The following is a 14,910-nucleotide window of genomic DNA, read 5'->3' as shown; positions in this document are numbered from 1 at the left end:
GCCTAGACCTGTTGGGCTCCAGCGATCCCTCCACCTCAGCCTTCCCAGTAGCCAGAATTACAGGCATGCGCTACCACGCCCGGCTGATTTTTTTGATTTATTGTAGAGATGAGGTCTCGCTGCCCAGGCGGGTCTTAAACCCGCGGGGGGCTCAGGCAGTCCACTCACCTGAGCCTCCCAAAGGCGCGGGATTACAGGCTGAGCCACTGAGCCCGGCTTTAGTTTCAAATTAAATTAAAAATTCCATGTCTCGGTCACACTAGCCACATTGTTTTTTTGAGTCCAAGTCTCACTCTTGCCCAGGCTAGAGTGCAGGGGAACACTCAGCCATTGCAGCCTTGACCTGCTGGGCTCAGGTGATCTTTCCACCTCAGCCTCCCAAGTAGCTGGAACTACAGGTATGCGCCACCGCATCTGACTCATTTTTTGATTTTTTGTAGAGATGAGGTCTCGCCAAGTAGCCTGGCTGGTCCCAAACTGGTGGGCTCCCAAGGTGTTGGGACTACAGTTGTGAGCCACCATGCCTGGCTACACTAGCCATAGTCCAAGTGCTCAATCGCCACATCTGGCTTGTGGCTATCAATGAAGTTGGACAGTGAGATTACAGATTTTTTTTTTTTGAGTTGTGGAGTCTCACTCTGTCGCCCAGACTGGAGTGCAGTGTCCACTCCCGGCCACCACAGCCTCAACATGCTGGGGCTCTGGCGATCCTTCCGCCTCAGCCTTCCAAGTAGCTGGAACTACAGGTGCATGCTACCACGCCTGGGTAATTTTTTGATTTATTGTAGAGATGAGGTCTTGCCAAGTTGCCCAGGTGGGTCTCGAACCCACGGGCTCAGGCAATCCACTCACCTCAGCTTCCCAAGGCACAGGATTACGGGTTGAGCCATCGAGCCCAGCCACAGAATATTTTTATGACTGCAGAAAATACTATTGGATAACACTGGGATAGAAAATGGTGTATAAAAAAGTACTAAAATGAAGATATGAAAGAAAATAATCAGAAATAGATCAATTAGTATAAACAGACATGGCATGGGGACATGCAAATTGGTATTCCCTTTTGGGAAGCAATTTAGCATTAATTATCAATCACTAAGGTGTTCATGTCCTCTGACCTAATTACACTGAGAACTCATCACAGGAAATTTCTGGCAAGGGAAAAAACTGTAGGGATGAAGATGTTATTCATTGTAGCAGTACTTACAATTAAAAAACTGGAAAAAAACAGAAACTGCCTAACAAGGGAATAATAAAGTACAGGGTAGCATCCATACTGGGATATAAAACAACCAGTTAATAACAGCAATTATGAAGACTAGCAATATGGGGAAAAATTTATGATGTACTACTGAATTTTAAAAGTACTGAAACTGTATACTTTTTAAAAATGTGTTTATTTGTAGAAATGGTGTCTCTATGTTGCCCATGCTGGTCTCGAATTCCTGGGCTCAAGTATTCCTCCCGCCTCCCACCTCCGCCTCTGAAAGTGTTAGGATTACAGTCATGAACCACCATGCCAGGCCTGTGCTTTGTTTACAAATATACAAAAATGCATGGGAAAACTGTTAATCAGAAATATACTGGCCGGGTGCAGTGACTCACACCTGTAATCCCAGCACTTTGGGGAATTGTAGGAGATGCTAGCCCGGGCAACATAGTGAGATCCTATCTCCATAAAAAATTTTTTTGAAAAATTAGCTGGGCAAGGTGGTGTGTGCTGAAGGCTAGGGAGGCTGAGGCGGAGCGACTGCCCAAGCCTACGAGTTGAAGGCTATGGTGAGCTATGATCAGGACACGGCACTCCAGCCTGGGCAACAGAATAAGACCCCAGCTCAAAAAAAAAGAATATATGAAAAAAACTACTCAAACTATAGGAATTATAGCACAATGCTGGGCACAAAGCAAATGGTCAGAGTCAAGAAACAACAATAAAAGGCCTATAACCTCTTATCAGTCTCTGCAGACACTAAAAACACCCAAGGATGGAAAATAAGCTCAACTCATCTCAAAATGAAATGTAATTTAAAACTGCTCTGCTGTATTTCAAATTACAAACTCCACTGATCATTTTAATTAAGTTTCCTGGCCATATTAAAAATCCTTGATTTAAAAATATATAAGATACTTTAATGACTGATAACTGGGGAAAGAAACCTGCATAACTAATAACAAAATCTGTGCCCTTCCACAACAGTTCTAATGTTTTTTGTTAAGACTGAGTGCAAGAGAGGGATTTTGTTGTTTTAAATTTTAGCATCTTTCCTGGGTAGAAGATCTCAGAATATATAGCTCAAAATACCTAGAGCTTGGGTATGTTTCTCTTGTTAATGAAAACAAAACATATCAATGGGAAAGCTTACACAAAATCAAGTGTGAGCAGAGTCGGGAACACTGTAGACCAGAAAAACATCCTCAAAAAAGAACAGCATGTAGATTTCACAAAAGAGACAAACCAAAAGGTCTGTCTTTCTAAGGGGTTTCTAACCCTTCTGGAGAAAGGGTAGACATAGTTTGCAGTGTTCATATTGTGATGGCTTTTAAAAGTCTTGTTCTGTCAAAGCATAGCCACAGAAGAATTTGTGTAATTTTTCATTACAGGAGAATTCCACTTGAAGCCATCTGATTCAGAAAAGAAATCTGGGAATGATGAGATCTAGGAAAGTGTCCTTATATATTAAATTACTTGAACTTTAATAAGTCCTGTAAGATGCATTCAGATTGACAGTGAAAATATGTATTAACCCTCTGCATTCAGATGTCCCCTCTGAGGGGACATAAAGAGGTTGCTGGTGATTATATAGGAAAAACTTGTACCCGTGCAAATTTTTCAAAAATGTTACCTTGAACTTTTCCATTCAAATTGTATGAAAACAAAAAGATGGAATATTACTGAGATATGATTGATTGGTTGAGAAGTGGTTTTCAGGAATTATGAGTGTGTCCTTCCACACCATCTTTGGACAACAGACTGGACAAAAATTACATATTACTAATATGGGAGGAAGAAAATGAGGCTACATTGTCTGCTCAAATAGAAAAGCACCAGGTGGAAGATGCCTAACAAATTACTGTTGCACAACATGTATCAGTGAACCGGCAATGCACGTCAGTGACTGTTTCACACATTACCACGTGACAAAAATACACAAAATTTTGACTTTTTTGGTCATAAGTAAGTTCCTCAATGTTCAAAGTTCCATTATAAACCAAATATCATTACAATAAAATAATTGGTTCCAACACTACACTATTTAATATGAAGTGATTCGTTTTTCACTATTCCTTAAAAAAAATGCAGTCAAGTGGCTGGCAGGTGATCTACGAGACGTCTCCTTGTGCAGAGAGCTATTTAATATACGCATATAACTTTTTAGGAACATGTTTGTATACAACAGCAAAGTTTCTTTGGAACTGCATGGGTGAGTCAGAATGAGTCAATTCAACGTTAGGTTTTAAAAAGCATTCTTCATTTTTGCTGATACAAAAACATTTGCATTGGTTGGGCACAGTGGCTTATGCCTATAATCCCAGCCTTTTGGAAGTCTGAGGTGGAAGGACTGCTTGAGCCCAGGAGTTTAAGACCAGACTAAGAAACAGTGAGTGATAAACCTTAAAATATATCTAGTCTAAGCCTTTCATTTAATGCTTGGGAGTTTGCGACAGAATCTTAACTATGAGCTTTTCATGATGCTCCCATTTAAACCTTCATTAATGTACATGGCCTAGAGTATTTTAATGAGTCTTTTATTGATATCTTGCTTAACTTTTATTTTGATTCACATTTATTTTATTAGATAAACTTAATCAACTAAATTTTAATTACCTGTTATTGTCTTTAGATCATCCCTTCTGTAATATATGTATATACACATATAACATATATGATTTATATTATACATGTATGACATATAACATATAAGAAAAATAACATAGTCAAAACAAACAAAAAACCAGTGAGACCTCATCTCTACAAAAAAAAAAACAAAAACCTAAAAAATTAGCTGGGTGGCATGTGCCTGTAGTCCCATCCACTTGGGAGGCTGAGGCAGGAGAATCACTTGTGCCCAGGAGTTTGAGGCTGCAGTTAGCCATGATCGTGCCAGTGTACTCCAGCCTGGGTGAGAGAGTGTGACCCTGACTTAGGAAAAAAAAAAGTAAAGAAAAAAAAGTCTATATTCTGTAGGATTATTGGGAATTTGCCTGCAGCCATTAATAAATAAAACCTTTAATTACTGTTTTGCTCTTTATTGTTAGAATATCGAAGTAATTTAACCAAGTGAGTGGTACTCCTAACCTTTGACCCTGACACTATCATAACAGTTTCCACATAGCATTTTAAGTTTCTGTTTATAAAAATACATAATTGTTACAGAAAATGCTAACAGAAAAAAACCTCACAAAACACTTTAAATCCTATTACAAAAAGATAGCCAGTTAATTTAGTAAACACCATTCTATATATTTCTTTTTTTTTTTTTTTTTGAGTTGGAGTCTCACTCTGTCGCCCGGACTGGAGTGCAGTGGCCGCTCCCGGACACCGCAGCCTTGACCTGCTGGGGTCCGGCGATCCTTCCGCCTTAGCCTTCCAAGTAGCTGGAACTACAGGCGCGTGCTACCATGCCCGGCTAATTTTTGATTTATTGTAGAGATGAGGTCTCGCCAAGTTGCCCAGGCAGGTCTCGAACCCGTGGGCTCAGGCAATCCACTCACCTCAGCTTCCCAAAGTGCTGGGATTACAGGCTGAGCCACCGAACCCAGCTCATTCTATACATTTCTACACATAGCCCTCCATGCACACAAATAGAATGCCTACAGTTATATATTAATGAAACTGACCACGGTGTTTACAAATTGCTTTTTCTTCCTTCACTCATATGTCTCTGACATCTTTTTATGGCAATGAACACATTTCCCCTTTTATGGCTTCATTGTACTTCACTAATTAAATACATATTGGTGTATCTATGGAACCCCCTACTGATTGGGACACACTAGGTTCCTTCCAATTTTTTGCCATCATATACAAACGGATTACCTTTTTTTTTTTTTGAGTTGGAGTCTTACTCTGTCACCCAGGCTGGAATGCAGTTGCACTCTCATGGCCACCACGGCCTCAACCTGCTGGCTCAGGTGATCCTTCTGCCTCAGCTTTTCCATGTAGCTGGAGCCACAGGCACGTACCACAATGCCCAGCTAATGTTCTGGTTTAACGTATAGACGAGGTCTTACCAAGTTGCCCAGGCTGGTCTTGAATGCTTGGGCTCAGGCAATCCTCTCACTTCCACCTCCCAAAGTGCTGGGATTACAGACATGAGTCACCACACCTGGCTGGATTACATTCTTATACATGCATCTTTGCACAACTGTGTGGTTGCAGAATCATCCAATTCTCTCCCTTGGAGAAAGTTTTTCTAGGATAAACTGTATTGGCGGGATTTCTGAATTCAAAGGTTTTTAAAATTTTTTTTTTTTTTTTGAGTTAGAGTCTCACTCTGTCGCCCAGACTGGAGTGCAGTGGCACACTCCTGGCCACCGCAGCCTTGACCTGCTGGGCTCTGGGCGATCCTTCCGCCTCAGCCTTCCAAGTAGCTGGAACTACAGGTACGCGCTACCACGCCCGGCTAACTTTTTTGATTTATTATAGAGATGAGGTCTCGCCAAGTTGCCCAGGTGGGTCTCAACCCAGGCTCCCAAAGCGCGGGATTATAGGCTGAGCCATCGAGCCCAGCTAGTTTTTAAATTTTTGCCACATATTTTAAATTTACCTTTATAAAAGCTGTACTATTTTTACCTTCCCACCAATACTACATTATTAAATTCCTTTCCTCATAGTATTAGCCAAAACTGAATGATCATTCCTATTTCTAAATCTAAATTCTAATTGCATTTCATGGATAACTAGTGAGGCCAAACATCTTTACATATGTTTTCCTCATTCTTCCTACTTCTGTATTGAACAGCTGGAGTATATCTTTTGTCTATTTTCCTATTATCCAGATGGCATTTTAGTCTAACCTGAAGACTGATCTCCTTTACAATTTGGTTGAGCATTACATTCCTCCTCTTGGCAATGATTTTTAACCATCACAAATACAGAAAAGGCTGCTGTTGTTCTCTAATCCCCCTTAGTCTCAAAATGCATCTTACCTGATCTACCCCTTGTAGAGATCTCACATGTCAGTCGCTTGAAGTATTCTGGAAGATCAGCATAGTCATTTCCATAGGAGATGACCTTAATCCCCTTGTCTAGCATGTTTTCTCGAAGCTTCTTGAACTCATCTACATCTCCTCTCCGAACCAGCATGAAATGTTCTAAGTCTGATTTATGCTTGACGGCCTCCAGGAAGAGGGCTTGGAAAGTGGTGTCATCCACAGTCCAGCCACAGCCCAGGAAAAGAAATGACTTGTTTTCATAGAGTTTCTGAATCTCTCTCTTGAAGGAAAAGAAACTATATATTAATAACATTATGAAGACACACACAAGGTAGGTTTGAAACAAAAAAGTCAAAGGGTTCATAACTCTACATTTAGCAGACTGTGATGAGCAATTAATTAAAATTTCGGAGGGTTGGTATGTCCCATGATCTTGTTTATTACTGTAACTTATTTGGACTGAAATTTTACCATTACCTGACATTCTTCTCTAGGCTCTCTAATCAGTGTTTCATAGGTTGGCACTCGTCTACTGTTCTGTACTTTTTTTTAGGTTTATGTGTCCAGAAGTCATTAGGCAACAAGTAGGTCTTCAATATATCTTATTCTTTCAATTTTCTGGACCATATTTGGACCTTTTTGGGCCATATTTCAATTTTCTGGACCTTTTTTTTTTTTTTACCTTACAAGCTGAACCACGGGTCACCAGAGAAGATAATTTCATCACCAGATTTGCTCAAAGAAAGGCTGATACTTAGAACATCAACAAGTATGGGTGTGTATATGTGATGTGTGTGTGCATATGTATAAAAACATTAGAAATTATTATACCTATGGGATCATTCAATGTCAGTGATGAATGCAGTTACAGTAAATGTCAGAGAAAGAATAGATGAAAAAAAGGCTCCATGCTTTAGAAAATACATTTTCATGGTCTTTGTTTTGCCACATCATGCAAAGAGGCTACCATTCTATGTGACCGAGTCCTAAAAATAGCTGGCACACATGATGTAGGGGGCCAGTGAATTTTCCCCCATTTCACTGACCAGAGAGTGTTTCTGGTTTGAAAAGTCAAAGATGTACATCCCAAAAGATCAATATACTTTTCCACAACCAACTACCTATTGGTTGTCAATCAAGTACAAATAAGGACCCTGGGGTTTGACACCTTAAGAGAAGTTCTGCATTTCCTAGGATGGCAAGCATACCCACAAGCTAAGCACAGAAAGAATGTCTGACCTTCCAGGTTTGGGTTAATGAAAAGAAAGACTTATGACACATTTATAAAGGATCCCCAGGAAGGAGTTCCTGAGACCAGCAATGTCAGCATCACTCACCATAACTTCAGTGTTCCTGAGCACATTCTGATATCCAGCTGGATGAAGGACAATGCCACTTGGGTTGGTATAGACTCCATGGATGTGCAACACGCTCAGCTTCCTCTTCTCCTGAGCCCACTCTAGGACCTGCACAACAACAAATATATAGCCCACCTGCTTAAAGGTCACAATGGGCAAGGGGCTGTTTTGAGGACTAGATTTCTGAAATAACTCTTTACCTTCGTGATATCACAGGACAAGAATGCAAAGCCTGATGTGATCTAAGTTGAAATTTTAGGTATGACTGTCAAGAATGATGGTAGCAAGTCTGGTGTTTTCTCTTTGAAAGTAACAAAAATTAGAATTTGTCACCATTTGCAAAAACAACAGGGACCCTTTGCACTGGTGACATACAGGAGAGCTATAGACAACAGTTTCAGTGATGACCCCAAGAAATCAAGCCTTTCTGCATCTAGGACCTTGTGCAGTTCCTTTTCACAGTGACTCCAGGCTGGCCACATGGCTTGCTTTTAGCTAATGGGTCATTAGCAAACATGATATAAGCAAAAGCTTGAAAAGCATTGGCACAATGAGTCTTATTTCTCTTCTGCTGCTTTTGGAGCCCAAATGTCACATGAGGAGGTCTGAGCTAGTCTGCTTATGGTCCAGCCAACTATCTGCATCTGCAGACTGCAGGTGAGGCCTTCTTATATCATCTAGGCAGAGTCTGGTGACCAGATAATTGTAGCTACATGAATAGGCCACAAAACCAGCAGAACAGTCCAGCTGAGCTGCTGAGTCCAGCTCAAATTGCTAATTCACTTTATCAAGGGCAAATAAAATGTTTGTAATCTTAAGTCACACAGTTTCAGGGTGGTTTCTTGTATAGAATAGGTAAGTGATAAAGCAGTCATTTCAAGCCAGGCTTGGTGGTTCAGCCTGTAATCCCGCGCCTTTGGGAGGCTGAGGTGAGTGGATTGCCTGAGCCCACGGGTTCGAGACCCGCCTGGGCAGCAAGACCTCATCTCTACAATAAAAATAAAAAAAATCAGCCGGGCGTGGTAGCGCGTGCCTGTAACTCCGGCTACTCGGAAGGCTGAGGGGGAAGGATCGCTGGAGCCCAGCAGGCGAGGCTGTGGTGGCCAGGAGCGGCCACTGCACTCCAGTCTGGGCGACCAAGTGAGACTCAACTCAAAAAAAACACGAACAAACAAACAATCATTTCAGTCACCTCTGAGGAACAGAAAAGGCAGCCAGTGATAAACAATCATTTAGATGCCAGTGACTGCAATAGCCAGCCACCTGATTCCCTGGTCTGATTTTTCCCAAGGACTTGAGACAGTATATAATTTTTTTCTTATCGCATTTTGGAGAAATAGGGTATAGATTATAAAAAATAGTCAAGATACACAGAGATTTAGAATATGAGTTTTATGACTTTGACATTGTCCTTGATGTTGGCTAACAATACAAAGCAAATATTGAGGCTCAAGGATGAAGTGAAAGAAAATATCAAATCTGATAGCTATTCTTGGCTTTGATAAGGCTGTATGCTTCTGATGACCATAAATACTTGGTTACAATCTTTGGAGATTATATCAGAAACAACATGGGAGCTATTCTAAGCCACTAATTTTACATTTTTATTCAATCATTATTAATTAAAAATTATTTGGCCAGGCGCAGTGGCTCACATCTATAATACCAGCACTTTGGGAGGCCAAGGTGAGAGGATTTCCTGAGCTCATAGGTTTCAGCACAGCCTGTAGAGACTTCATCTCTACAATAAATCAAAAAAAGTAGCTGGGCACGGTGGCGCATGCCTGTAGTTCCAGCTACTTGGAAGGCTGAGGCAGAAGGATCGCCTGAGCCCAGCAGGTCAGTGTGCCACTGCACTCCAGCCTGAGTAACACTCCAACTCAAAAAAAAATTTTTTTTTAATGAGGACCCAGTATGTGTCAGGTAGCATCTGAGATAGGAGAAAGACTGGCATGTCCAAATGGAGGTACTATTCCTGTAGGGTAAACAGTCAGAAAATAAACAGAAGAGCCAAGATAAAAACTGAAAGTTTTTTTTTCTTTTGAGTAGGAGTCTTGCACTGTTGCCCAGGCTGGAATGCAGTAACACGCTCTTGGCTACTGCAGCCTCAACCTGCTGGGCTCAGGTGATCTTTCTATCTCAGCCTCCCAAGTAGCTGGAACCACAGGTGCACACCAACACGCATGGCTCATTTTTTGATTTACTGTAGAGATGAGGTCTTGAAGTTGCCCAGACTCGTCTTGAAACCGTAGGCTCAGGCAATCCTCTCGCCTCTGCCTCCCAAAGTGTTGGGATTATAAGCGTAAGCCATTGCACCCAAGAAAACTGCAAGAAAAATAAGTGTCCAATTTAAATAAGTTGGTCAGAGAAGGTCTCTCAGAGGAGTAATGCTTGAGTTAGGCTTTGTAAGTGAAGAAGGAGCTGACCATACATAGCATGAGGGAGTCGGTGGAAAATATACAAATAAAACCAGTCTTTAATTCTGTTTTAAAACCTGGCTTCAAGGTCAGCAAAGCCATAAGTGTAGTATTACAGCTACTACCTTGGCAGAGGAAATACTGTGGCAATGAATGCCAGTGAACAAATCACTTATCTATTCAACTCTACTTAGTTGGGCTCTAAATTGGACATAAAGGCTGGTTGTTGAGGAAAACCAAGTGTAGGATGAAATTACAAAAACCACAGTGCAGGACAAATAAGACCTTAAGGATCCATCTTGTTTGGGCACAGACCAACATCTATAATTCAATATTATGATGGATGTGTATTTTATGGTAGGTACTGTATGCACTATGTTAAAAAAAAATCTGCTGTGTTGTCCTCTAAACATTAACCTCAACCCAGCTATCATTTAGTCTGGAAGCTGTACTTCCAATCAGCATAAAGTAGTTTTCATACACTTCCAATAGATGCCATAGAGAATACATCCTAAGCAAGAACTCTAAATTAGTATTATATTACACCACCTGATATTATCAAGCTCTAAAGAGATCTTATAGTTCAAATGACTTCCTCTAATCTTGCTTTAAGACTGGGTGAAACTGCTAAAAATCATAGAACTGAACTTTTTTTTTTTTTTTTTTGAGTTGGAGAGTCTCACTCTGCCACCCAGGATGGAATGCAGTGGTATGCTCACGGCCACCGCAGCCTCGACCTACCGGGCTCAGGTGATCATTCCGCCTCAGCCTTCCAAGTAGCTGGAACCACAGGCATGTGCTACCATGCTCAGCTAATTTTTTTACTTACTGTAGAGATGAGTCTTGCCATGTTGCTCAGGCTGGTCTTGAACCCCTGAGCTCAGGCAATCCTCTCGCCTCCGCCTCTCAAAGTGCTGGGATTACAGGAACTGAACACTTTTAAGATCCATGTATTTTACCTCAAAAACAAAACCCCCAAAAATCCAACCAGGGAAAAAGAACCTCCCTTTCTAGCATTACATAAATACCTATACCCCCGCGCCTTTGGGAGGCTGAGGTGAGTGGATTGCCTGAGCCCGCGGGTTCGAGACCCGCCTGGGCAGCGAGACCTCATCTCTACAATAAATCAAAAAAATCAGCCGGGCGTGGTAGTGCATGCCTGTAATTCCGGCTACTGGGAAGGCTGAGGTGGAAGGATCGCCGGAGCCCAGCAGGTCGAGGCTGCAGTGGCCGAAAGCAGCCACTGCACTCCAGTCTGGACGACAGAGTGAGACTCCAACTCAAAAAAATAAAAAAAAAATAAAAAAAAAAAAAACCTATATACCAACTAGAAAATGTGTAGACTCGTGAGCAAAAATAAATAAATAAATAAATAAAAGAAAACAGATTTTCTGATGAAGATACAATCCACTAGCCTGAATAAGAGACTATTTACCTTTTTCTCATCAGTAAGGTCAAGGGATTCAAGTTGCTTTCCCTGATCTGCTGCATACAGTTCCAGGAGGTTATCAAAATTTGTAGTTAATACAAGGGCTCCATTTTCCATCAGGTGAAGAACTGACTGTAGTAGCTGTTTTCCAGAATCTTCCATCTTTGACTCCAAGTCATCAAATACTTCATATAAACAGTCCTTGAAAAATGTGGATCGAACATTACTGGTACGCTGGGGAGGGATTTGAAAAAGGAAAATTAATCCAAGGTGTTTTGTTAGGTCAATTGTTTTAATTGTAGTAATAACGATTTTTTGAAGAAGATTTTGTATTCAAAATAGGGACATAATATTATCTCATAGGGATGTAGTTAAGGAAAATGGAATGATGCATGCCAAGTACTTAGCACAATGCCTAGCACATAAGCAAGTGATCAATACTACATCTTACCCAAACAAGCAAACACTCTCTAAATAGCCATTTTTATAGAATGAAGAAATTGGGCAGGTCCAAGAGATGTGAATTTACTGTCAGGATTACAGGAGAGCTGGAGTAAAAAAGCACAGCACCAACTACCCTTTGATTAGGTCTCAGGTAAGAAAGCAACACTTTCTGTTAAACTTTCCTTATCTAGGGAATAAACACTAAAACATTGCTCTCAATGTGGTTAAGCATTTCTTTTATTATGAAATAGAATACCTAGTATACAAAAAAGATTAATATAAAAATTTAGCAGCCATAAAAAAGAATGAAATCATGGATTTTAGCAACATGGATGGAGTTAGAGATCATCATCCTAAGTAAACTGATGCAGAAACTGAAAACCAAACATCGCATGTTTTCACTCATATGTGAGAGCTAACTTATCACAAAGATGGAAATAATAGACACTGGGGACACCAATAAGGGGGAAGGAGGGCGGGGGGGTTAGATATCAGAAACTTCCTGTGGGGTACAATGTCCACTATATGTGGGAATGGACCACCTGAGGTTCAATACCCACAATTACACAGTATGTCCATGTAACGAATACATATGCATACCCCTTGAATCTAAAACAAAAAATTTTTTAAAAGATAATATAAACATTTAATAAATTCTGTAATTAAAAATTTGCATTTTGCAACTGTTAAAAATATCAAACGTCAATCATTTCTAAACAGATTCCTTATTTCTTAACATATGGTTTACTTAAATAATTGTTTTTCTAGATTCTTTTCAAATACATGTAAATATCTCTGAGGACTAATGAGAAAATATAATACCAAACTAAGATGGGAAGTTAACTTTATAACTGAAAAGATAAAATGGCTCCCAGAACAAAAAGAATGTAAAATGGGATAGTAACTATGTAATGTACTGAAACAAGTATCTAGTCCCTACCCTATCTCTGGAATATCACTTGCTATGGTCCCCTAAAGCTCATGCTGGAAACTTAGTCCCCAATGCAATTGTGCTGGGAGATGGGGCCTAATAAGATGTGATTAGGTCATAAGGGCTATGCTTTCATGAATGGATTAATGCCACTATTGTGGGAGTGGTTTCGTTATTGTGAAAAGTGGCTTTCTGTCTCTCTCTCCATGTGCTGCCTTCTGCCATATTATGTCCCAGCAAGAAGGCCCTCACCAGATCCACCTCTTGATCTTGGACTTTTCACCCTCCAGAACTGTGAGTCAAATAAACTTCTATTGTTTATAAAACATCCAGTCTGTGGTACATGGTTATAGCAACACAAAATGGACTAAGGCACCATTCCGTTAGATAATATCAGAGCAAGAAATTAGTTCTTAAAGTTCCCAATATTTCCCATTCAAAACTACAAGTAATTGCACTCAGCTGCCAGGGAGTAGATATTTAGCTCCTTCTGCTTTTCCTCAAAGTAGTTCCCCTACCTCTCTGATTTCTGTTGTGTATCTTTTAATAGTTAAAATGCTGAGATAAAGATCTGTTTCCATGGAACCACCTAAGCAGATTCATAAAACACATTTCAATTTGCCAAATTCTTTCCCTAATTTGTCAAAGTGTTTTATACAAATATCAATTATTTAATTATACCTATCACGTAAATAAGTAAGTGGCAAATATGTTCCCAATGGAAACATAGAGCATATAAGTGAAACAGTGTCTCTGCCTGGTAGGGACACACTCATGGTTTATCTGGGCTCTGTTGATCCCTCTTCCATGCTGCATGTACCAGTAGGCAGGAGTTTTTGCTGTATCCTGTTGTGAGCAAGTTCAAAGATTCTTTTCTAGCTCTAAATAAATGAAGTGACTTATAATTTATGTGGCTGAAGAATGTGAATCACTGTTCTCAACGTCTATCCATTCTCATTACATAATGGCATAAATAATTATATAACATATTAACCTCCCACAGGCAACTGACTAGGGACTCTAAATGCTATTTAATCAGACTAACAATATTATCAGAAGCAAACAATGAAGAATTTGTATATCTAGTTATGGGGTTTCACTACATAAAAGAGTTAACCACTATTTTTGTTTGTTTGTTTGTTTTTTGTTTTTTTTTTGAGTTGGAGTCTCACTCTGTCGCCCAGACTGGAGTGCAGTGGCCGCTCCTGGCCACCACAGCCTCGACCTGCTGGGCTCCGGCGATCCTTCCGCCTCAGCCTTCCGAGTAGCCGGAATTACAGGCATGCGCTACCACGCCCAGCTGATTTTTTGATTTATTGTAGAAGTGAGGTCTCGCTGCCCAGGCGGGTCTCAAACCCACGGACTCAGGCAATCCACTCACCTCAGCCTCCCAAAGGCACGGGATTACAGGCTGAGCCACCGAGCCCGGCGTTAACCACTATTGAACGCCCATTTACTCTTAGGTTTGTTACATAAAATAAGGTGCTCCTTCAATGTCTATCAAAATCACAAACCCATTTACCCTACAATGTAGCAATCAAATTTTTGGGACTGTATCTCACAAATATAGTTGCAACAAATGAAATGACACATACAAGGTTAACACTGCTCATTATCTGTAATAGCAAAAGACTGGAAAACAAGCCAAGTATCCCTATGTAGGAGACGAGTATGGCCAAGTATAAGAGAATGGGATGGAAAAGATCTCTAGGCTACACTGTTCAGTAACATAAACAAGTTGTAGAACAGTATGTCTAGAATGCTGTCTCTTAAGCTGGGGGATGGAGGTAGTGAGATAAGAATAAGCATAGTCCTCCTTGCTTATATTTGTAAAAAGAAGCACTGGGAGGACACAAAACAAATGAGTAGTGACCTATGAAAAGTGGGTTTGAAGCCGGGCTCGGTGGCTCAGCCTGTAATCCCACACCTTTGGGAGGCTGAGGTGAGAGGATTGCCTGAGCCCGCGAGTTCGAGACCCGCCTGGGCAACTTGGCGAGACCTCATCTCTACAATAAATCAAAAATCAGCCGGGCGTGGTAGTGCACGCCTGTAGTTCCAGCTACTTGGAAGGCTGAGGCAGAAGGATCGCTGGAGCCCAGCAGGTTGAGGTTACAGTGGCCGGGAGCGGCCACTGCACTCCAGTTTGGGTGACAGAGTGAGACTCCAACTCAAAAA

At 40.8% G+C, this 14,910-nt stretch overlaps 1 protein-coding gene across 3 annotated transcripts in view; it reads right to left on the bottom strand.

Annotated features, from left to right (window-relative positions):
• Positions 1-14,910, bottom strand: part of FAM118B (family with sequence similarity 118 member B) — a 56,176-nt gene that overhangs the window by 1,789 nt on the left and 39,477 nt on the right. For all 3 annotated transcript variants that reach the window (XM_008068079.1, XM_008068080.2, XM_021717569.1), the window contains 3 exons: positions 11,367-11,594; positions 7,494-7,622; positions 6,151-6,436 (listed from right to left, as the gene is read on the bottom strand). In XM_008068079.1, coding sequence (XP_008066270.1) covers positions 6,151-6,436; positions 7,494-7,622; positions 11,367-11,594 — 643 coding nt within the window. The remainder of the gene's footprint in view (positions 1-6,150; positions 6,437-7,493; positions 7,623-11,366; positions 11,595-14,910) is intronic.

Source organism: Carlito syrichta, unplaced genomic scaffold (assembly GCF_000164805.1).
Source record: "Carlito syrichta isolate Samal-C Ts95f unplaced genomic scaffold, Tarsius_syrichta-2.0.1 Scaffold309859, whole genome shotgun sequence".
In the NCBI taxonomy this organism is placed as follows: Eukaryota; Metazoa; Chordata; class Mammalia; order Primates; family Tarsiidae; genus Carlito; species Carlito syrichta.
This window is presented reverse-complemented; position numbering and strand designations above follow the sequence as displayed.